Source organism: Martes martes (assembly GCF_963455335.1).
Source record: "Martes martes genome assembly, chromosome: 7".
NCBI classification, from domain to species: Eukaryota; Metazoa; Chordata; class Mammalia; order Carnivora; family Mustelidae; genus Martes; species Martes martes.
The window spans coordinates 72,781,409-72,804,274 of NC_137894.1; the positions used below are offsets into that span (position 1 = coordinate 72,781,409).

Below are 22,866 nucleotides of genomic sequence, written 5' to 3' on the forward strand. Positions count from 1 at the left end.
GAATTTGCTCTGAGGTTTCCTGAGGTCTAGCCGGCTTCCCTGGGCAGCCTTCAGTCACAGAAGCCCAGCCTGGCCTTCTGTGTCCTCTCTGCCCTGCTCTTTCTTCATGGCCTACAGCGGCCCTCTCTCTTCCGGAGTTGTGGCCCTTCCCAAGCTTGCTTCCCAGCCCCGCCCCTCTCTCTGGACGCATCTCTGGGCCCCATCATCACCCGGCGCCGGGCCCTCCCTCCCGCCCCCCCCCCTTTCTCCTCCCTCCTTCCTTCCCTCCCTTCCTCCCTCTCTCCCTCCCTCCCAGCTCCTGCACCAGGAAACGGCCCGGATCCTGGCAGCGGCCTGACCCGTGAGATCCCTAACCTGGCAGGCAGGCGGGGTTGGAGACTTGCTGAGGGTGGGGGTGAAGGAGGAGCTGGGCTGTTGGACTGCACTGGGGGGAGCCGGGAGTAGAGATGGTGTCGGCAGGAAGCCCTTGGCCCTGGGTTTCCCGGGAGGACAGTCATTAAACATGGATTCGGCCACACAGCTGGTAGAATGCTGAGGGCAGGGGCCGGTCCGGGGAGCTGCAACCCCAGCCTTCTCAGTCTAGACCCAGATCCCTGGCCTTCCCCGCCTAGCTCTGCTCTCCCCCTCCCCTTCCCAGGGCTCCACGCTGGCCAGGAGGATGAAAGGCCCCAGCTGGGGGCTCCTTGCCACCAGCGCTGGGTCCTAAGAGCTGCCATCCAGGCTGGGTGAGTGTCTCCTTCCTTCTCTGTCCCGGGCAGCCCTTTGCTTTTCCCACCTTTCCCTTCAGCCCCTGTCTCCTCCCTCATCTTGTGCCTTGGCCAGCATCATCACATCTTCCCTCTGGGGAGGTACTGAGCTCCTTCCTTAAGCCAAAAAGGTGTGTACTGTGGAAAGGGGGTTTGTAGGGGGTGTTACAGAGCTAGCATTCTCCTATTATGGAAAGAATCTAAAGTATTTTAAAAATAAAATTTACTTGTTATGCATTTAATGTTGCATATTAAGAATTTAATGGCCAGCCCCCTCATGCCCTGGCCTCTCACCTTGACTTAGTTCCCGTGTTCTTGCCCCTCCCTGCCCAGTGGTCTCTGAGCGTTTCCTCCCACCTCTCTCCCCCGCTCACTGGGTTGGCCAAGCCTGAAGCACCCCTTCTGGCTCTCCAACCATATATTCACGCCAGTCTTTCATCCTTGACTCTTACAGCCGCCCGGATGGCGACCCCGGCCTCAGCCCCAGACACACGGGCTCTAGTGGCAGACTTTGTAGGCTATAAGCTGAGGCAGAAGGGTTATGTTTGTGGAGCTGGCCCTGGGGAGGGCCCAGCAGCTGACCCACTGCACCAAGCCATGCGGGCAGCTGGAGATGAGTTTGAGACCCGCTTCCGGCGTACCTTCTCTGATTTGGCAGCCCAGCTGCATGTGACCCCAGGCTCGGCCCAGCAGCGCTTCACCCAGGTCTCTGACGAACTCTTCCAAGGGGGCCCCAACTGGGGCCGCCTTGTGGCCTTCTTTGTCTTTGGAGCCGCACTGTGTGCTGAGAGTGTCAACAAAGAGATGGAGCCACTTGTGGGCCAAGTGCAAGAGTGGATGGTGGCCTACCTGGAGACGCGGCTGGCCGACTGGATCCACAGCAGTGGGGGCTGGGTAAGAAGCTTCTCAGTTGCTGCCCTGCACACTCCTCTGCAAAGCTGGTCTCCAGAGGGAAGATGGGGGCTCTGGCTGGAGGCTGGGGGCTGAGTCTCCCTATTTGGGTGGCACCAGATGCCCTCACTATGGGTGTCATGCTGGACTCTGCACTCCAGGGCTGCCAGGCAGTCATCACTGGATGGGCTCATGGTCCATAGCAGAGTACAGAGTACACAATGCCTGCAGGGAAATGGCATTCAGCTGTTGGGGACTTTTTACACCAGAGTATGTGACATGGGCGGGGGGTAGGGGGTTGTCAGGCATGGGCGGTGGTCAGGAAGGCCTTGGCAAAGGATGCCAGTTGGGAGCAAAAATTTCAGCCCGGGAGAGGCTGGCATTCACTTGAGGCAGAGAGGGCCAATGAGCCAGGCGCTCATGGGGGATGATGGGGGATTGCAGCCAGTAGAACTTTGGCTGGAGAGGAGCTGGGTATGGGGTAGTGTTTGCAGTGGATGGAACTGGAACTCTTCCTCTCCTCTTTCCTCCACTCTTTCCTCTCCTGATATCCCTTTCTCCTTCTTTCTCTCCTACTTCCCTTCTCTCCCACAGGCGGAGTTCACAGCTCTATACGGGGACGGGGCCCTGGAGGAGGCGCGGCGTCTGCGGGAGGGGAACTGGGCCTCAGTGAGGACAGTGCTGACAGGGGCCGTGGCACTGGGGGCCCTGGTAACTGTAGGGGCCTTTTTTGCTAGCAAGTGAGAAAGTCTAGGGCCAGGTGGGGCTAGGTGTGGCTTGGGGGATACGAGAGCAGGAACAGAACAAGAGAAATGCCCTTGGAAGAAGTGGGATGAATGGACAGGAATGGAATGGGGAGGGGAGGGGGCAGGGTACTGTGTGAAGGAGCTGTGTGTGCCAGGCAGGTAGTTGGAAGGAGGAGCTGGAGACATTAGGGAATGTATTGGGGAAGTATTTGGGGGCCAGGAGATGAAGTCATTCCAGGGTTGGCAAAGGTGGGAGGGATCATGTCTGGGGTATAGGCACACAAAGCTACACCTAGCGCTTCATATGTAGCCCTGAGGAAGGTCAACTTGCACAAGGGGTTGTTTCTCCTTTCGTTGAGTGGGATTTGGGGAAAACACAGAAGGCACATCCCTTTGAAATGGAAGCTTGAGGTTGTCAGGTGATAGGGAGAAGTGGCTGTGATGGTGGGCTGCTTGGACACGCTTGTGCATGTGCACGCATGCTCGTGTGCATGCTGGGCTGCTTGTCTAACCTGTTGGTGGCCGCATTCAAGGAGAAAACTTCTCTGTTGGAGTGGCAAGAACAAGAGGCCGTTCTCTTCCCCTCCTCCCAACCCTCTCCTCCCAGCCTCTCCTTGTCCTGAGGCCTCAAGGCTGTGGGAGAAACACTGTATCCAGAAGAGGGCTTTGGGCACTTTCCGGCAGAAAGTCATTAGCAGGCCTCTGGAGAGAAGAGAAGTTCTGTAGCTGGCCTGTTGCTTCACCATCCCCATTCCTTGTGCATCACGTACTTGCTGCTGCTTCCTGGGCTCTGAACAGAAAACAGGGCTGCAGAGCCTGCAGTGGCCTGGGGGGCGGAGGGGGGGGCAGCAACAGGGGAGGAGGCCTGGACCTACCTGCCACCCTCTGCTGCCACCAGGGCGCACTGGTGCCCAAAGTGTTCCGTGTCTCGGGACCTTCTGTACCCAAACTTAGACTCTAAATTGGGACTCTGATTTTCCTTAGGAGTGTGTGGAGGTAAATGTTGATCTAGAGTGCAGTCTGGGTCCTGCACTGTGTCTCAGTGAGACTGCTGATGCCTTGAGAGGAACATTCCAGCTCTGAACCCCATGGGTGTGAGGGTGACCTGTACTCCGTGATGGGCCTATGCCATGTAGTGGGCTTTGGTGCTGCTTTATCCAGGGCCAGGTGTACGGGTTCTAGAGTACCTACCACGACCTAGAAGCATTTCTGTTTTCTTTGAAGCCACGCTGTTTGCATGGGTATAACTTGTCTGTACCTCAGAGTCTGACATTAACTTTAGAGCTCATGGTCCTCTAGAACAGATTCAGATGATAGCTTTTTCCTTTGAGAGAGAAATGATTTCACTCCAGATGCATGTCCTGAGCCAGACCTCACTGCTGCACTTCCCAAGGTGCTAGAATTGCTGCTCTCCAATGCTGACTGCAGACACAGTGCTCTAGAAGCCTGCCCTTGATCCCGAGCACTGATCAGCTTAGCTAGACCATGGTTGACTCTTCTTGGAGATTTTCGCTTGGTCCCGGAATGTGGCAACATAGTTGTACTCACAAGAATGTGGGACCAAAATCGGCCTCAGGTGTTTAGCCCAGACTTTTGCTTTTGAGAGAGGGCTGCACTTTTTAATGGTATTTATAGGGGACATGGTAGACTGCATGCACCACTTGGTCTGTTGTGGTATGCTGACACCAGAAACTCAGAGCTGGTCTGTGGCAGGCAGTTGGGGTGGGGGTGGGGTCTCTGGCTTGCTCAGGACAAACTAGACCAGTGGTTTTCAGACTGCTTGGCAGAGCCCTGAAGTTTCCTAGGGGTTGCCTCAGGAGTCCTTGGGGAGGTGAAGACGGGGTGCTAAGCAGGCTGGGCTACATGTCCTCAAACAGAATAGCTCCCCTTGTAGCTGTCTTACATATCGGGGTTCAGGGTAAGATTTTATTTGCATTAAGGGGTTTGCTGCTGAAAAAAAAAAGTTGGAAAACCACTGACTAGACCATCAGCTCCAAATTGGAGTCCACGCTCCCCCAGGTTTTGGGGCAGACTCTTCACCCTCCCCTCTGCCACAGGACGCCTATCCTTGTTAGCCTATCCTTCTTAGCTCTCCTGGGGGCGTTAGCAAATCTGAGCAGCAGGGACCATGGTCAGGTAACCACAATGCCCTGCTCTGAGGCCTTGACACCTGGGTGGAAGGAGAGGTTGTTTTCTGAAAGGGGAAAGGGCTTGGATTCCCAGAAGCATAGCTTGCCTGGGACCAGAGTGGGCAGTTTTGATCTGTCCTGTCCTTTTTAGCTTGAGGGGCAATGGAAACCCCAGAGACTCTTCTGTCAGGGAAAACTAGAGACTCTCTTCTAGAGCCATATAGTTCCTTGGGATTAGCTCTTGGCCAGGAAGGCTGAGTATGGCTCCCAATTTTTAAATCTATTTCATTTTTTTAAAAATAAGGGAAATAAATCTAACTGCCATTTTTCAGAGATTAAATAGGTGGAGAGGGCGTTTCTTGCTTTCTGGAGCCCAAAGGGACAAATAGGGACTTTGCTTAGGCCAAGGAAGGAGCAGAAGTAGGGCAACTAGGTCCTGCAATTATTAATCCCACTCCCCACTTATTCTAGGGTATATACTATTTTACTTTTTTAAATCATAAAATGGCGGGAGAACAGATTTGGTTAGTTTAGAAGAAAAGAAAAAGCTCTATAAATATAAATATATATTCCTGTATTTTTATTTAATAATTTATAAATACCAAGTTCATTTGACTTTTATTTTTGTGTAATATGTAATGGTCGTATTAAAAAAAAAATAAATAAAGCCCAGAAGTTTAATGAGAAGGACTGAGCAGGGTTTGTGACTTCTACACTCTGTAGCCTGGTGTCAGGACATTTCTTGATCTAATCATCTCTTCATGACCTGGTTAAGGGCAAGAACTAGGGTAACAGGGATTTCGGAAAGAAAAGAAAATCAGAGTTGTTCTCCCCTCCCCCATCTCCCAACCCTTTCCAAATGCCCAAAGCCAAGAACTCCATCTGTGCCAACCCAAATCTTTTTTTTTTTTTTTTAAGATTTATTTATTTATTTGACAGAGATCACAAGTAGGCAGAGAGGCAGGCCGAGAGAGAGGGAGGAATCGGGCTTCCCGCTGAGCAGAGAGCCCAATTTGGGGCACGATCCCAGGACCCTGAGATCATGACCTGAGCCGAAGGCAGAGGCTTAACCCACTGAGCCACCCAGGCGCCCCGTGTGCCAGTCCAAATCTTAAGAAGGTGTGTGTCTACAGTACTTTGGGATGGCTACAGACGAAAACAAACCAAAACAAAGAAAAGTTACCCCAAAGCTTTGTGTGATGGTAATCACGTCCCGGTTGTGGTTCAGCCTCTGATGATAATGAGCATTTCTCCCCAGTTCCCTGCTGCCTACTTCTGGCAAAAATGGAGCCCTGCTTCCTTTCCTGGCCCTCTGAGATACTTGGTTTCAGCCATTTTAATGCAAGCAGCTAAAGTGGTTGGAATCTACAGAAATTATTCAGCCCATACCCTGTACTTCTAGTCTAGGACCACATCAAAATCATGTCTGACAGGAATAATGATACTAATTTCAAATTATAAGCAGGAATTTCTTGTCTTTTTATAATCCAGAGCAATTGGATTGCATTTGGGTTTATGTGTTAAATTGTAGTTAGAAGTATACTGCTCAGAGGAGAGTTTCCATCCTCTCTCTATAGAAAATCAACAGGGCAAGCCATATTAAAATCTGAGAGTGGCTTGGTGAACATGGCATTAGGGGAAAGAGAATTAGATGCTTTTAGTAGTTAATATTATCAGGCGATGAGAGCATTTATCTCCACTGTAGTGTGACTGAATTAATGATTGATTTGTATTTGACTAGTTCTTTCCAAAAAGCATTTGCAACATCTTACTACAATACACAAAAGACAAAACAATAGGCAAATATGGGTTTTTATTAAAGTAGATGTAAAGGGTAAATTGAAATATTACAATAAGATGGCAGAAAAGGGAAAATTAATGTACAGAAAAGCATTCTATAAGTAGTATTTCAGAATACTAAAGCTAAGCTATGAATTCAGCCTTGAGCTTTCTTGGCAGCTACGACAAATTGGAAAACACAACAAGATTCATGTTCCTGTTAGGATTTAGAAAAGCCTATCAGTTGCTTAAGATGGGCAAAAACTTCTGTGGCTCTTCTGAGATGAAATAGAGGATATCACCCTTCATAACACCTGACAGTAAATATGATGTTGAGTTTTGCACCAGTATTTCTCATAGTTACACCAAATGGGGATTCAGTAGGTCCTAAGCTTGTTTAATCAGGGTTATCGCAATTTAGCCCAAAGATATCCTATGATGCTTCCATATAGGGCTAAATTTCATACTATCTAAATGGATAGATGGATTGTTTACCCTTCAGACATTTCTTCATGAGTGTCATTCCTCCAGATGGTACTTTTGATAAAAGTGGGGCAACATTTAGTTAGTTTCTAGCAACTAGATGAATTATAGACATTCTGTGTTTCTTCTTAAGAGTGGATCCTTTGAAAACTTTAAAAGCTGCCTTAAGTGGATATAGGTGTGACATAAATAAGACTATTTTAAAAATTAATGAGAAAACATAATGTAATGGAAATCTCTGTAGTTCTTCGCTGATTGAATCATTCATTCATGCAGCAAATATTCAAGCCTCTTCTGTATGCTAAGCACAGTTCTAGGCAGTGAGATAGGGAAGGGCACAGACACAAAGTTCTGCCCTCATGTTCCTTACATTCTAATAAGGGAAGCAAACAAAAATTAAATAAATAAATTCATCTCACAAAATTCACTAACATGACATTTCATGTTATGAGGTGGTAAATGCTATGCAGAAAAAGAATTCATTAGCATGGAATTGGGAAGTTGTAAGTACAGATTTCATTGTTAAATAGAATAGTCAGGGAAGCCCTCATTTCTAAGGTGACTTTTTTGAGTAAGGTCATGGAAAATGAAATTGAAATTTATCGATACAGAAAGATGTTTCTCACTTGTCAAAAAAAAAAGAAAAGAAAATATATACAGTATGATCTAAGTTTGCTAAAATAAGTATGTAAATGTGTGTGTGTGTCCGCGCACACACGGAACTATATATATATATACATATACGTGTATATATATTATGTATGTATTATGTGTATATATATATATTATGTATTGAAAATCTCAGGGAGGGTATATGCCAAAGATCACTAGTGATTATCTCTGGGTGTTGGATTTTACTGGTGATTTTATTTTGTTCTTTTTTTTTTTTATATATAGCTTTTATTTATTTATTTGACAGATCACAAGTAGGCAGAGAGGCAGAGAGAGGGAAGCAGGCTCCCGCCGAGCAGAGAACCCTATGCGGGGCTGGATCCTAGAACCCTGAGATCATGACCTGAGCCGAAGGCAGAGGCTTAACCCACTGAGCCACCCAGGCACACCTATTTTGTTCTTTTTACTGTCAGTATTTTCTGGTCTTTTCTTAAGGAACACAATTTCTGGTACAGTATGATAAAACACGTTTTCCAGATACAAAGTTGTTAAGAAGTTAACCAAGCAGAATGGAACATAAGCAGCCCAATGGGGGTTCTTTCTCATTTAAATGGACACCTCACTTCCCTGCAAGGACAGACCTAGGGAGTTAAGGTAGGCAAGGCTAGACTTTGCATTAGAAAATAATTGGAGTTGGGGCACCTGGGTGGCTCAGTCAGTTGGGCATCCAACTGTTGATCTCAGCTCAGTTCTCCACCTAGGGTTGTGAGTTCAAGCCCCGCGTTGGGCTCAGCCCCCCCAAAAAACAACAAAGAAAATTACTGGAGTCCACTCCACAGGAGAGGTGAGTAAATGATCAAGGCTTCAAGCTTCCATATCAGTGCTGTCCAACAGAAATATAATGTAAGCCATATATGTAGTTTTATATTTTCTAGTAGCCTCTTTAGAAAAGCAAGAGAAATAGGTATGAAACTAATTTTAATAATATTTTACTTAGGCCAGTATATAAAAATTACTATAATTTCTGTCTATAATTAATACTATAGCTATTAATTTATTTTACAGTTGCTTTTTCATACTAAGTCTTTGAAATTTAGTGTATATTTGACACTTCTAGTGCATCTCAAGTCAGAATACTCATGTTCCAAGTGCTCAAACCATGTGTGGTGAGTGGGTACCATATTAAACTATGTAGTTCTAGATTATAGCAGGCAAAAAGAGAAAGAGTTAAAAATAGGGATGAAACTACCAAGGAGCCAAGTATTTATGTAGTTTAGTGAGACGGCTTTTCCTTTTGGGCAGAACTGGAGGTGCCCTCATCCATTTTTTACTGATTTAATTCTCCTTAAGTCCACTAACCATTCACTTCCATTAACACATTTTTCCTCCTCGGGCACAACGTCACTGAGTTTTAGTTTTCCTGAAACTCCATGGTCTCTATTGAGAGGTTGTTACTGAAGGAAAATTATACTCATGATGGGTAAATTTCACATCATTACATACTAATTTCTTACAAAATTCATTCTTAGAAACTTATTTCTTTGATGTTTTCTATTAATCAACAATGGGCATGGTATTAAAATTATTATGGAAGATTATTCAGTTAGCGTTTATTGGGTACATGGTGATGGGCAATGGGAATACAAATATAGTTGAGATGATGTCCTTGCCTTTTGCAGCTTACAGTCTAATAATAATACAAGTCTCCAAATACCTTTTTAAATGTGTCTTTAAAAGTAATCATGCTTACGAGAGTAAGTTTGGAAGTTGGAAGGTTAATTTTAAATAAAAATGATATATTGTGGAAAAATCATAGAACATGGAAAAGTATAAATTAAGTATAATCCTACTCAGAAAGTACCACTGTTAACATTTTGGCATATTTCTTTCCCATCTTCTACCTGTGCTTCTATTTTAGGATCATACTGTATATACAGTTTTGATTTTTTTTTTTAAGATTTTATTTATTCACTTGACAGAGAGAGAGATCACAAGTACGCAGAGAGGCAGGCAAAGAGAGAGGGGGAAACAGGCTCCCTGCTGAGCAGAGAGCCCAATGTGGGGCTCGATCCCAGGACCCTGAGATCACGACCTGAGCCAAAGGCAGAGGCTTAACCCACTGAGCCACTCAGGCGCCCCTGTATATACAATTTTCTATACTACAATTCTGCTTACAGTTCTACTGCACAGTTTTTCCTTGTCATTAAAAATTTTTTGAAGGCAAAATGACTGTATAAAATTATACCTACGTGTATGTAATAATTTTTCTGAATGTGCCCACTTGGACATTCAAATTGCTTACATCTTTTCACTTTGATGAATATCTTTATTCTCAAATGTTTATTCAGTTTTTAGATTATTTCTTTAGAGCAAGTGTAAGAAATACAATCACTGGATTAAGAATCTCAACAGTGGGCACCTGGGTGGCTCAGTTGGTTAAGCAACTGCCTTCGGCTCAGGTCATGATCCTGGAGTCCCGGGATCGAGTCCCACATCAGGCTCCCAGCTCCATGGGGAGTCTGTTTCTCCCACTGACCTCTCTCCTCTCATGCTCTCTCTCATTCTCTCTCTCTCTCAAATAAATAAATAAAGTCTTAAAAAAAAAAAGAATCTCAACAGTTTGGAACCTTTTAGTAAATATTACCAAAGAAAGGATCTAACTGGTTCTTGCTCCCTTTTCTCCCCATGTCCAAGTTATCTTTTTAAAAAATAAGATATCACTTATATCATATTTCATATACAGTCTTACACTCTACTTCTTTGGCCTAACAAAAATTATTTTTGCATGTTATCACATGCTGTATGTATCCCTCTTAATAGGTGCATAATAATCTTTAGATATAATCAGAGTCTGCCTAATCATTTGTTATTGGAATTTAGTCTTTTTTCCAATTTCAACATCATATATAATGTAATCTTTGTGTATCAGAGCAGACCTTTTAAAATTTTGATCCAAGCTTTGAAAGCTCTGAGTTCCCGGCTAACTTTTTTTTCCTCCTCTGCTCACCTTTAATTAGTTCCATGACTTGTGCAGGTTACTTCACTCTTTCTTCATCCCTAAAAAAGGTTATAGTTTTGGAAATATTTGCTTCATAGAGTTGTGAGAATTCAATGAGATAATATAATGAGTCTAGGATTGTGCATGTTGCAAAATCAAGTACTCAACAAAAATAGGAACTGGAGGCATTATAAAAAATCCCATTTCCCTTGATTGACTTGATTAGTGTAAACCAGGTGCCAATAAAACAAAAATCTTGATTAGATTAGGATTAGTAGAAAATCTTTTTTCCCCATTAACCCCACAGTCTTTCAGAGCTTGTTTTCCATGCTCAAGTTAGTTCTCCCAGACCACGGGAGCTGAGATGGCTGCTGAATTAATTTTCAGTGAAATTTTAAGCGACTATGACTCTGCTCTGAATCCCCCTGTTCCTGAGGTAAGGATTTGTGAGAAAACGTGACAGTGAGGGAAAGAGTGGGGTTTACTGAGAAGCTTATGACTTTTTGGTTGGCTGACAGGGATCTCCTCTTGTCAATCTCCCTACACATGTGTACAGCCATACACATCCTGTTGGGGTTGTCTAACTAATTTGGTTGGGTTCATTTGAATCTGGCTGTAAAGCCCTAGCTTGGTCTGGCTACAAATAACCCTCTTGCAAACTTAGCACCGTCGTTCCTTCCTTTTTAAAAAATGTGTAATATCACTACTATAATATGGCAACCCTGCTTTCCAGGACTAGGTCCTACAGGTAATCTCAGAGGGGAAATTCCTCTGTGGTCTGAAGGAGAGTTTGGGGGCTGGGAAAGTGTTGAAGAATGAGAGTGGCACCCAGATCTACAATCAATGCAAACATTATTGATACCTACTATGTGCAAAGCATATTGTCCCACAGTGGAGCTGCAAATATGTAAATAGGATCCAGCCTCTCATCTCCAAACTCACAATGCAGGACAAAATGATTAAGTGCACAGTGGAGGTAGGCCTGCTTGTCATGGAAGGGATAGGAGGCTCGCGGAAGGTTTTGCACCAGAGGTGATGCTGAACTTTGCAGTGGTCTGGTTGAAGAGGGACTGCGTGTACAGAGGCACAGAGCCGGGTGCAGGTAAACCCCCTGGGGTGAGGACTGTAGAAATTACATTTGTGAAGTAACCTGGTCCTGAGGTCTCTAAGGCCACGGTAGAGTTTTACTTTTACCTGGCCAGCAAAGGGGAGCCAGCTCAGTCTGGTAGCAGTGAACAGTGACATGGTAATCTGAGAGACCTGTTAGGGAGCTGTAGCAAACAGTCCAACAAACAAGCTTAAACAACGGCATAAGCGGAGGGCTTGGAAAGTATGCCTGTGAAAGGAAGACAGATCAGACAGGACTGGTAGCTGTGGAGTAAGGATTTCTCCCGGCTTTCTGGTTTGGGAGACCCGATGGATGTTGGTATCAATAACTTCAATGGGAAAAGTAAGGTCCTTACTGGAAAGCTCCATTCAGAACCTCCATTTCCAGCAACATTCCATCTACTGGTCCTTCTGGTCAGCAAACCAGTTTCCAGAAACCGCCTCAATGTTTCTGTCCTCCGCTTTCCAACAGCTCTCTAGCTGGCAACTAGTAGTGCCAAGATGGCGGCGCCCCTGAGGACTAGTCATGTGACCTCGGGTTTCCATTGCTGGAAGCCTGAAGGTCCGTTACGGGGCAAGGTTCACCTGTCATGAAACGGGTGTTAGCCCTTCAAATCTCACGAGCCAATGGGTATTTGAGACGGCCATTGCGGCGAGGCGATCGGAAGATTGGCCCTCTCCCCTCGCCCAGCCAGCGGCCAATCACCGAGCGTCACATACTTCGCGGACCCGCCTTGAGGCGGTGGGGGAAGCAAGAATGTCGTCACAGCGTGGCGGTATTGTTACCTAAGGACTTGAGAGGAGGTGGGACGTATGTTGATTGACAGACCAGTTCCCCTACCGGGATTTGAGAATTTGCCGCAATATCCCGCCTTGGGGGTGGGGTCTTGTTTGACTGCCAAGTAATATTCCCCAATGGAGTCCTAGCTCGTGGTGACGGGCAGGCTGCTAGACTAATGAATCCTCGGCGTGCCCGGCGCAGTTCTCCAATCGCCGGGCGGCGGGCCCCAGTCTGAGCGGCGATGGCGGCGGCGGCGGCGGCGGCAGCAGCAGCGGGGGCTGCGGGCGGTCGGGGCTCCGGGCCGGGGCGGCGGCGCCATCTTGTGCCCGGGGCCGGTGGGGAGGCCGGGGAGGGGGCCCCGGGGGGCGCAGGGGACTACGGGAACGGCCTGGAGTCTGAGGAACTGGAGCCTGAAGAGCTGCTGCTGGAGCCCGAGCCGGAGCCCGAGCCCGAAGAGGAGCCGCCCCGGCCCCGCGCCCCCCCGGGAGCTCCGGGCCCTGGGCCTGGCTCGGGAGCCCCCGGCAGCCAGGAGGAGGAGGAGGAGCCGGGACTGGTCGAGGGTGACCCGGGGGACGGCGCCATTGAGGACCCGGTGAGGGAAGAAGGGCGAGCGAGCAGGCCCGGCCGTGTCACGGGAGGCCCAGAGCTCGGGCAAGCGGGAGGCAGGCGGGGGGTGGGGGTGGGCGGGGAATAACGTGGCTGGGGCAGGGCCGGGAACAGATCCTCGACCGCCAGAAGGGGCCCAGCCGGGTTGATTCGGCCGTTATGGGTGCCTAGTGTTGTTCTAGAGAAGGTAGCTTGCTTTTTTTTTTTTTTTCATCGTGAGCCGCATGTGGGGCGAGGGAAATGGCCGAGCATGGTTAGGGCCGCGCTCGGACGGAGAGCAGGGCAGAGCCCCTGCGTTGGTTCCTCTTAAGCTCTTCTCCATACCCTCTCCACTCGTTGTAGGAGCTGGAAGCGATCAAAGCTCGAGTCAGGGAGATGGAGGAAGAAGCTGAGAAGCTAAAGGAGCTACAGAACGAGGTAGAGAAACAGATGAATATGAGTCCACCTCCAGGCAATGGTGAGTAACTGGCGGTTGCACGCGGAGCCCGGGTCCTCGGAAGGGTTGTGCGAGCACGGGTTGTGTGGAATTGGATGCTCGGGACCTTGGAGCTGTTTGTCTGAGCAATTACTGGGCAAGTGGTGCGGTCATAGTCCATTGTGTGTTTCTCTGACCTTAGCGAGGCAAAAACCTACGTTTTAATGATGGTGATCTTGTGCCTTTCTTTGTCCTTTTAACAAATGTGTTGTTCTTTGTTCTTTAGTCTACCTCTACTCTTTGTGGAGGTTGCCAACTGGCGTTTGACCTTCAAGTCTCATAGTTCTTCCTTTAGTTGGAGACCCTTTAGTTAGGAGTTCTAAGAGAAACTGCTCGACTGCAGGGGGGTGGGGGGGGGGGTCTTTCCCTTTAATAAATCTAGAAATGTTGAGTTTGGGTTCCCTTGATTTTGTTCACTTTTCACATGATTTCAGTCAAAGCTTTTCAATAGGGACTTGATTTGGGGGCAGGAGGGAATTCCTGTACCATTTTCCCTGATTTTTAAGAGTGTGTTAATCTGTTGCTTGATTTGTCAAATGTTCAGTGAGTACCTATTGTGTGCTAAACAGTATTTTTGCTAAGGGGTACAGCAGGGAACAGAACAGACTAAAATCTTTTCTTTACTCTAGTGGTGCTGGTGGTATTGGTGCAAAAATTGGTCAGATAGAAAACCAGCTCCCCCCCCCATTCTTTTTTTTCTTCAAAGCTGGCCCAGTGATCATGTCCATTGAAGAGAAGATGGAGGCCGATGCCCGTTCCATCTATGTTGGCAATGTATGTATTAGGGTCCTCATTGGGGTTGGGGAAACTTGTTTTGGGAGTTGCTTAATAGGAGGCTCCAAAGGAACATCTCAAGGATAGGTGATGAATTTGGGAAGTATTGGGAGGGTTTGGAGGAGGTAAAAGGTAATGGTGATCAGCAGAGGCTCGGGGGTTGGAAAGATAAAAGATTAGTTTCTTAGAGAACCAGATTTGATGTGCCTTGGGGTAGATGGGTGGCTCAGCCTAGAGGCTGGGCAGGGTACCTGTGCAACATGACCACCTCTGCTCCCCCACAGGTGGACTATGGTGCAACAGCAGAAGAGCTGGAAGCACACTTCCATGGCTGTGGTTCAGTCAACCGTGTTACCATACTCTGTGACAAATTTAGTGGCCATCCTAAAGGGTAAGTAGGGAAGTAGATTGAGGTCATTTTAATCACATTTTAGAAATAGATAAATTATGTTTTATATCGAGCAGTAACTTAAAATATGCGGTGTTCGTCTTACAAGTTGGGGCTTTAATGTATATATCGGGTTACACATAAATGCTGTCAGAGACCAGACAGATAAAGATGAAGGTTAGTGTGGGTGGGATCATGAACTAGAAGAGGGAGGGGCAGCTTTTGCTTAGCCCCAGCTGGTTCCGCTATATGGAAATCCAGCCCTGTGTAAACTCTTTTATAATTTTCCAAGAGTAGCTGAAAATTTAGATTGAAGTTTTCCGTTTAAAAGAATTTTGACAAAGAATTAAAAATGTGGCTACGCTGTTACTCAAGCAGAGCATACCTGCAAGTTGGATTTGATGTGTAAGCTGCTATTTGTAACTTCAGATAGATGAAATGACAAATTATTTTTTTCAGGTTTGCATATATAGAGTTCTCAGACAAAGAGTCAGTGAGGACTTCTTTGGCCTTAGATGAGTCCCTATTTAGAGGAAGACAGATCAAGGTAAGCCCCATTGCCCATTGCTGTTCTGGTTCTGTGTAAACTCTCCAGGCCTATTCTAAGGCTTTCTGCTGTACATCACTCACTCTCAGGTGATCCCAAAACGAACCAACAGACCAGGCATCAGCACAACAGACCGGGGTTTCCCACGAGCCCGATACCGTGCCCGGACCACCAACTACAACAGTTCCCGCTCTCGATTCTACAGTGGTTTTAACAGCAGGCCCCGGGGTCGCGTCTACAGGTCAGGATAGATGGGCTGCTCCTCTCCCCCGCCTCCCATGAGCCCTGTATGTTTCCTTCTTTCCTGATCTGAGGAACCTCCCTCACTTACCCTCCCCTTGGTCTCCAGGGACTTGGTCTCCTGCCTGTGCAGGGTGAGGAAGGTAGTTGCAGGCCAGGCCAGGAGGCCAGTCTCATCATCGTTTTCTGGAGCAGGAATTGGTGATAAGGGCTGGATCTCTCCACTCTGTTCTGAGAGATGCTTCTTCCCCCAGCCTTTTTTTTTTCCCTTGAGACTTGGTGGCAGTGAAGGTGTTTATACAGCAGGCCAGGAAGAACAGCCTCAGAGTAGTGAAGGCACTGCTTGGACATTCGCTACTTTTCCCAGAGTTAAGGAGGGGTTGAAGATTGAACCTCCCTTGGAAGAATGCCAGAGGCTAGTTGATCCTCCTCAACAGCCATGTGGGAGGATACTGAGATATTTACTCTTTAACTGAGCCAGTGTTTTGCAAGGTTAACTTTTCACTCTGGGCCTAGTGGTGCCCATGTTGCTTTACTATCATCTCTCTGCCTTTAAATAGACAGAATAGGCATATAGACCTTGGCTTTTCATAAGATTCACTTATCTGCTCCCAGGAATTAGGGAGGATCTGATGGTGAAGGCCTGGGGTTTAAGAGCTGTGAAGAACTGAAACTGGAAAAATAATGAGTCCATTTTCTTGCCCCTTTATCTCAGATACACTTTTTTTTTCTTTCTTTTTTTTTTTTTTTTTGCTTCTGGCAAGGTATCAAATTGCCCCTTCCCATTTGCCAGGTGTGTCACAATTTCTGGGATTGTGGGGTCAGTTTTAGGATACTTGGAAATATTTTGGCCCCCATTCCCTGGACTGTAACTGGGGCAAGGGCCCACGGGGAGGGGCTTGTGCTGAACTCCTAAGTGATCATGTTAACACCTAACTCTCCTTCTTTCTTCCAGGGGCCGGGCTAGAGCGACATCATGGTATTCCCCTTACTAAAAAAAGTGTGTATTAGGAGGAGAGAGAGGAAAAAAAGAGGAAAGAAGGAAAAAAAAAAAGAATTAAAAAAAAAAAAGAAAAACAGAAGATGACCTTGATGGAAAAAAAAATATTTTTTAAAAAAAAGATATACTGTGGAAGGGGGGAGAATCCCATAACTAACTGCTGAGGAGGGACCTGCTTTGGGGAGTAGGGGAAGGCCCAGGGAGTGGGGCAGGGGGCTGCTCATTCACTCTGGGGATTCGCCATGGACACGTCTCAACTGCGCAAGCTGCTCCCCTTGTTTCCCTGTCCCACTTCACCCCCTTGGGGGCTGCTCAAGGGTAGGTGGGCATGGGTGGTAGGAGGGTTTTTTTTACCCAGGGCTCTGGAAGGACACCAAACTGTTCTGCTTGTTACCTTCCCTCCATCTTCTCCCTAACTTTCACAGTCCCCTCCACCTGCTCTTGTCCTGCCAGGTCTGCCACCCACCCCACCCCTCTTTTCCGGCTCCCTGCCCCTCCAGATTGCCTGGTGATCTCTTTTGTTTCCTTTTGTGTTTCTTTTTCTGTTTTGAGTGTCTTTCTTTGCAGGTTTCTGTAGCCGGAAGATCTCCGTTCCGCTCCCAGCGGCTCCAGTGTAAATTCCCCTACCCCTTGGGGAAATGCACTACCTTGTTTTGGGGGGTTTTGGGGCGTTTTTTTGTTTTACAGTTTTTTGTTTTGTTTTGTTTTGTTTTCCTTTGCCTTTTTTTCCCTTTTATTTGGAGGGAATGGGAGGAAGTGGGAACAGGGAGGTGGGAGGTGGATTTTGTTTATTTTTTTAGCTCATTTCCAGGGGGTGGGAGGTTTTTTTTTAATATGTGTCATGAATAAAGTTGTTTTTGAAAATAAAAATTTGTTTGGCCTTTTGGGTGTAAGGATTATTTATCTATTTTCCTATTTTCTCTTAGATCCCAGATGGCTGTTAATTCTCCTTTGTGGAAGTGCTGGTGTTGTGGAGGGGAAGTTCTCACTTACCAGTTAAGGAGTAGGAGTTACAATTACAAGAGGAGCATTGTGTGTTTAGTTGGGACTGATTGGCATTTGAGAGGTGCACTGAATGAGTCTGGAATGTGAAAGAATGGCCAAATGAGAGTGATCTAGTAGCGTATCAGTGTGCGTTCTGATTAAACTTACGTGCAAATGAATTACCCACACCAACAGCACTGGAGTCTTAGCTTGGGGTCTGGGTAGCTTTTCTTGTCTTTACCTCAAGGTAAGCTCAAAAAATGAGGGGAAAAGGCAGCAGTGTGCTAATTGACAATAGCAGGGCTTAAGCTAACTTGTGTAGCCATGTGGTGACCACTTAATCTGCTCAGCTAACATTTTGAATCATACTGTTAATCAGGACTTACAGGTTTTCACTGATTTAGTAACCTTAAGTTTAGTACTTGGTCACATTAGTAACCAGATTTCTCCAGTTTATATTCTTACGTAAGATTGGTCTTAAAATTCTTAGGTGCTACATAGCCCCCCAGGCCCTGCTCGAGTCTTCATTGCAGACAAGATTTCTAAATACCGAAACCTTTATATATTTTGCTACACCACTCACTTCTGTTCACAGGATATTTTGAGATTGCCTCTGATCTAGGTGCTCTATTCAGTAATTCTGGGTTAAAGAAACGAGTATTTTATATAGACATGAAGACTTACACCATTTCTCAAATGGCTTTGTATTCTGAATTCTCAAGTCAGTGTTGACTACTTCAGCATTTGCTCCTGTGTTACACTACCTCCTGTGGCATCGTTTGTTAAGCATTTTGGGGTCTGTCTTTTCTCAAACTAGATTCAACTAGAATAGTGCCTTGTAATCTGGATGTGGAGATTTCTGCTGAGGCTGATTAGTAGGAGTCTGGATAGTTTCAGTATCAACTTGGCTAGAACAACGGGGAGCATATTAGTGCGTGGAAGCTTAGTGCCTTACAGGTGGGAAGGTCTCTTTTGTCCACCAGGGGGCACTACATGGCTATCTTTAAAAAAAAAAAAGTCCTATAAATTGTTGAATCTTGGACAGGGTGAATATCATTTTTTTGACCCTTCTTTGTTTTTCATTTTGTATGTCCAGTCATTCTTCAGCATCCTCCCCATTCTTTCCATTCTGTTTTAACTGCTTCAGCAACTCCATATCTTTAGGTGGGTTCTTGGTTCCGGCTTTGCCAGAAAAGTCCTGTTCTGCCACCAGCTATTACAAATGTACTTAGGTGTGGAACTAAGCCCTTTCCCAATTTGATCCTGATCGTTTCCCTGCCACATCTTGCTCTACATCTGATGCCCTGTGCGTTCCAGTTGAATTTTACTTCATGTATTGATCATGTTGTGCGGATTCCATTTACCCTGTTAGAATCATAAAGTGTAAAGCCAAGCCCCAGAGCCGGAAACCTTCATTCCCTAGTCATGAATGAATTACTTCTCTCAGGGCAAATTGTTCCTATCTCTGTTAGCACTTCATGGCTTTATAATTAAAACAACTACTGTTTCACCACTAGATTGCAGGCTCCTTGAGGGCATGGATTGTGCCTTTGTATAACTTAGGTGCTCAGGTGTTAATTCCCCTTAGGAATTCCCTGTATCCTGGACCTGCTGGTTCTTATCCTCAAGAATCAGAATTCCTTCCTTACCTGGTCTGATTTTCCCTCTATCTTAGTGATTTTAGAGGAAGTGGCATGGAAGGAAAGTTGCTTTCCTTGGGAAGGATTGCTTATTCTTTGGTCACTCTGATGAGCCACCTCTTAAAGGGATTGGAATGAACTTAGTCTCACTGGGATTATGAGGGAGGGAAGTGTTTAAGAGACGGGGGAGCCTGTCTATGTGATTTCTGGAATAAGTCGAAGATCTTTAGAGGGACTATGAGTGATAAAAAATGAACGAAGACAACCCAGAACTTTCTCAGATAGGATTTGTACAACTGGACATCAGCAATGCAGAAAAATATTTGCTGGGTTTTTTAAATCATTTTTTCTCAAAAAAATGCTCTTCTATATGGTTCAAATGAGTAGCCTTTCTTCAATCATGATCTAATTTTAAAACATCTTTCAACTTTGGTAATGCTAATTTCTCATGCTTCTTTCCCTTTATTTGTGCTTGTAATCATTGATTCAACAGATATTTACTATTTACCAAGTGCTAGGCACTGTTTTGGGTGCTAACATTTGTTAAAGAAGAATCATTTAGTAGGAACTTTAATTTTATTTGCTGAAGGAAAGTGTCAGTATACCATAACTCTGACTTGCCCTCCACTGAAATCTGTATGGATTTCGTTGTTAGTTATAATTCACATACCATAAAAATTTACCTTCTAAGTGTACAGTTCGGTAGTATTCAGCATAACATATATACTTACATGGTAGTGATTAACATACATATATATATATGCATATATATATCTCCATATATCACCATTACCTAATTTTAGAGCATTTTCATAACCCCCAAAAGAACCCTATACCCATTAGCAAGCACTCCTAATTTTTTCTCCCCCTAGCAACTCTTAATTTCTGTTTCTCTGACTTTGCCTGTTCTGGATATTTCATATAAATAGGGTCATACGATATGTGTCCTTTTGTGTCTGGTTTCCTTAGCATCATGTTTTCAAGATTACATGTTGTAGCATGTATCAGTACTTCATTCCTTTTTGTAGCTGGGTAATAGCTCCTTGTTTCAATTGACCACTTTTTGTTCTCCATGAGTTGATGGACATTTGTATTTTTCCTTTTTTTATTGTTAGGGACAGTGCTGCTACAATTCACAATTTTCTGTGAACATACCTTTTCATTTTTCTTAGGTGTATACCTAGGAGTGGAATTGCTAGGTTTCAGGTAATAAGCCACATTTAACCTTTTGACGAACTGCTGGGCTGTTTTCGAAAGCAGCTGCATCATTTGACGTTTCTACCAGCAGTGTATGAGGGTTCCAGTTTCTCCACATCCTCATCAAACTCATTACTGTCCATCTTTTTGATTACAGCTATCCTAGTGGATATCGTATCTTATGTTTTTTATTTGCATTTCCCTAATGACTAATGATGTTGAGCATCTTTTCACGTGCTTACTAGCCATTTGTATATCTTCTTTGAAGAAATGTCTGGATTCTTTGCCCACTTTTTAATTGGCTTATTTGTCTTTTTATTGATGAACTGTAAGAGTTCTTTATGCTGAATACTAGACCCTTCTATATATGAATTTGTAAATATTTTCTCCCATTTTGTAGGTTGATTTTTCACTTTCTCGATAGTATCCTTTGAAGCATGAAAGTTGTGAAGATTTATGCCTATGTTTTCTCCTAAAAGGTTTTTTTTTGTTTTGTTTTTAATATTTATTTATTTGTGAGAGAGCACAAGAAGGGGGAGCAACAGAAGGAGAGGGAGTAGTCACCGCTGAGCAGGTAGCCTGATATGTGGCTCGATCTCAGGACCCTGAGATCATGACCTTAGCTGAAGGCAGACACTTAGCCAACTGAGCCACCCAGGCACCCCATATTTTTTTTCCCATTTTCTTGCCTCATTTTCCTGACTAGAATCTCCAGTACAGTGTTGAACAGAAATGGTGAGAGCATTTTGTCTTATTTCTAATCTTTGGGGGAAAGCTCTCAGTTGGTTATGATAAATAGGATTAGCTGTGGGTTTTTCAGTCTCCCTTTATTCCATGGATGTTTATTTTATTTATTTATTTATATAAAGATTTTATTTATTTATTTGACAGAGATCACAAGTAGGCAGAGAGGCAGGCAGAGAGAGAGGGAAGCAGACTCCCTGTGGAGCAGAGAGCCCGATGTGGGGCTCGATTCCGGGACCCTGGGATCATGACCTGAGCTGAAGGCAGAGGCTTTAACCCACTGAGCCACCCAGGTGCCCTCCATGGATGTTTAAACACTGGTTCTCTGTGCACACCAGTCATGTTCTGTTATACCTCTGGGCTTTGCACTGTTCTAGTCCAAATATCTGAGAAGCTTTCCTTGACTGTCTCCAGAAGAGTAGATCCTTCCTTCTGCAGGACTGCTGCACCACTTTTTACATTTCTCTGCATTTTCCATACAGCATTGTAAGTATTAGTCTCACAGTGTTCGGAACTCTTACAGGCAAGGCACCATGCCCCTTCCCCCAGAGCTAAGGCAGCATGAGACAGTAGTGGATCGTCAGCAGAAAGTACTTCCATGGTGGCCAGGCAAGGTTGACCGAATGAGAGGAATCAGAGTGGCCTTCATGTAATTTTCATGTAACTTAAGGTTAGTAATGTGCCCTGCACATTCTTTTAATTTCCCCCTCAATAATCCCTTATGGCTCATAGTTGTGAATCCAACTAAATCTTTCTAAAATCTGTTTCATGTTCACAAAAGCAGTCATTTCCTTATTTGCCTGACAAGCTATCTCCAGTTCCTGGGGTATCTTCTAAACAGATTATAGGATAAATAATACTTTCGTGGTGTTTAGAACTATTTTCTATCTGGTATGCAATAAGAAGATGGCAGGCTCTCACTTCTCTGGATCTGGCTACTCTCATTACTTAACAGTCACATAACTTAACAGTCACATACTTAACAGTCACATTGAATAAATTACCTTTCCAAACCTCAGTCTCCTCATTTGTAAAAACCTAAAACATGAGTACTGTTTCTCATGGGGTTATTGATGAGGGTCCAGTGAGATTATGTGGTTGGTGAATTTTAGAACAAGATGCCAGTTGTTTTAGCTATACACACTGACCCTTTTGACCTAGACTATGAGTTGCTTAGGGATAAGGGACTGTATCTTGCCCTGTGCTTCACTGATGTTTCTCGAATGCTTTCATTTTCTTTGCCTTCACCTCTTTGTTGAAATCAGAAAATCTTGTTTTGTTTCACCTACCCTCCTACAGGAGCTGCTCCAACTTTCTGAGAGTTTTTACTTTTTTTCCCTAAAGCATCTTCCAGGGGGTTGCAAAGAATGGGTTTACTGGAGTGCCCCTTTGATACCATTCCTCACAGTATGTATTGGATGGTGTCATTAGCATGTAAATGATTCCTTGGCTTTACAGGGGCTCTTCCAAAAAGTACAAGAGCTTTCTTATCTACCATCATGTTGGTTTTCGCCAAATCTCTGGAGACAGTAGTGAGTATGATCTCTTGTTTTATCATTGTTTATCCCAAGCTAAACAGTGAACATTGGACTCAGTTACACTGTTCACAGACATTGTTGTACAGAATGTGTGATATAGAGTACATAACTGATGGAATTGGTAGAGTTGAAAGCGCAGCTGAAGGCCTGAGTTTGAGTCCTGGCTTGGCCATTTAATGGCAGACCCTTCTCATTTCCATGTCCTCAGTAGTTAAATAGGATAAAAATAACAATATCCACTTCAGAGGGCTGTGAAGATTAAATGAGAAAGGTTCACATGAGTTCTCCAGTGCCATGGTTAGTATCAAGAGTCCAGCAGTATGGCTTAGTACAGAGAGCTTTGGGCCTCAGGCGTGGATCAGCAGAGGGGAAGGAGAGAGGATACTGGTGCTACAGGAACCTGTGGAGAATGGACCTCTCTTTGGAAGAGGCTGGCCTCAAGACTCTAGTTTCCCTAAGAC

At 45.2% G+C, this 22,866-nt stretch overlaps 1 protein-coding gene across 5 annotated transcripts; it reads left to right on the forward strand.

Moving 5' to 3' along the window:
* The first annotated feature begins 275 nt into the window (after positions 1-275).
* LOC308345581 (bcl-2-like protein 2) lies at positions 276-17,186 on the forward strand. 5 transcript variants are annotated; one of them, XM_080807894.1, is made up of 10 exons: positions 276-340; positions 638-725; positions 1,201-1,640; positions 10,725-10,820; positions 13,221-13,335; positions 14,060-14,127; positions 14,412-14,518; positions 14,975-15,062; positions 15,152-15,303; positions 16,258-17,186. In XM_080807894.1, the coding sequence occupies exons 3-10, from the start codon at positions 1,209-1,211 to the stop codon at positions 16,295-16,297; spliced, it is 1,098 nt and encodes a 365-aa protein (XP_080664020.1). In that variant the 5' UTR covers positions 276-340; positions 638-725; positions 1,201-1,208; the 3' UTR covers positions 16,298-17,186. The 5 variants fall into 5 exon arrangements, with proteins under 5 accessions (XP_080664020.1, XP_080664017.1, XP_080664018.1 ...); XM_080807893.1 differs by lacking the exons at positions 276-340; positions 638-725; positions 1,201-1,640; positions 10,725-10,820 and adding exons at positions 12,504-12,565; positions 12,733-12,864 and having other exon boundaries at positions 16,258-17,184; XM_080807890.1 differs by lacking the exons at positions 276-340; positions 638-725; positions 1,201-1,640; positions 10,725-10,820 and adding an exon at positions 12,499-12,864 and having other exon boundaries at positions 16,258-17,184.
* The last annotated feature ends 5,680 nt before the right edge of the window (positions 17,187-22,866 follow it).

Coding starts and splice junctions, on each gene's coding strand:
- LOC308345581 (XM_080807894.1), top strand. CDS start 1,209: ATGGCGACCCCGGCCTCAGCCCCAGACACACGGGCTCTAGTGGCAGAC. Junction 1,641..10,724: donor TCCACAGCAGTGGGGGCTGG/GTAAGAAGCTTC, acceptor TGCTCAAGTTAG/TTCTCCCAGACCACGGGAGC. Junction 10,821..13,220: donor TGAATCCCCCTGTTCCTGAG/GTAAGGATTTGT, acceptor CACTCGTTGTAG/GAGCTGGAAGCGATCAAAGC.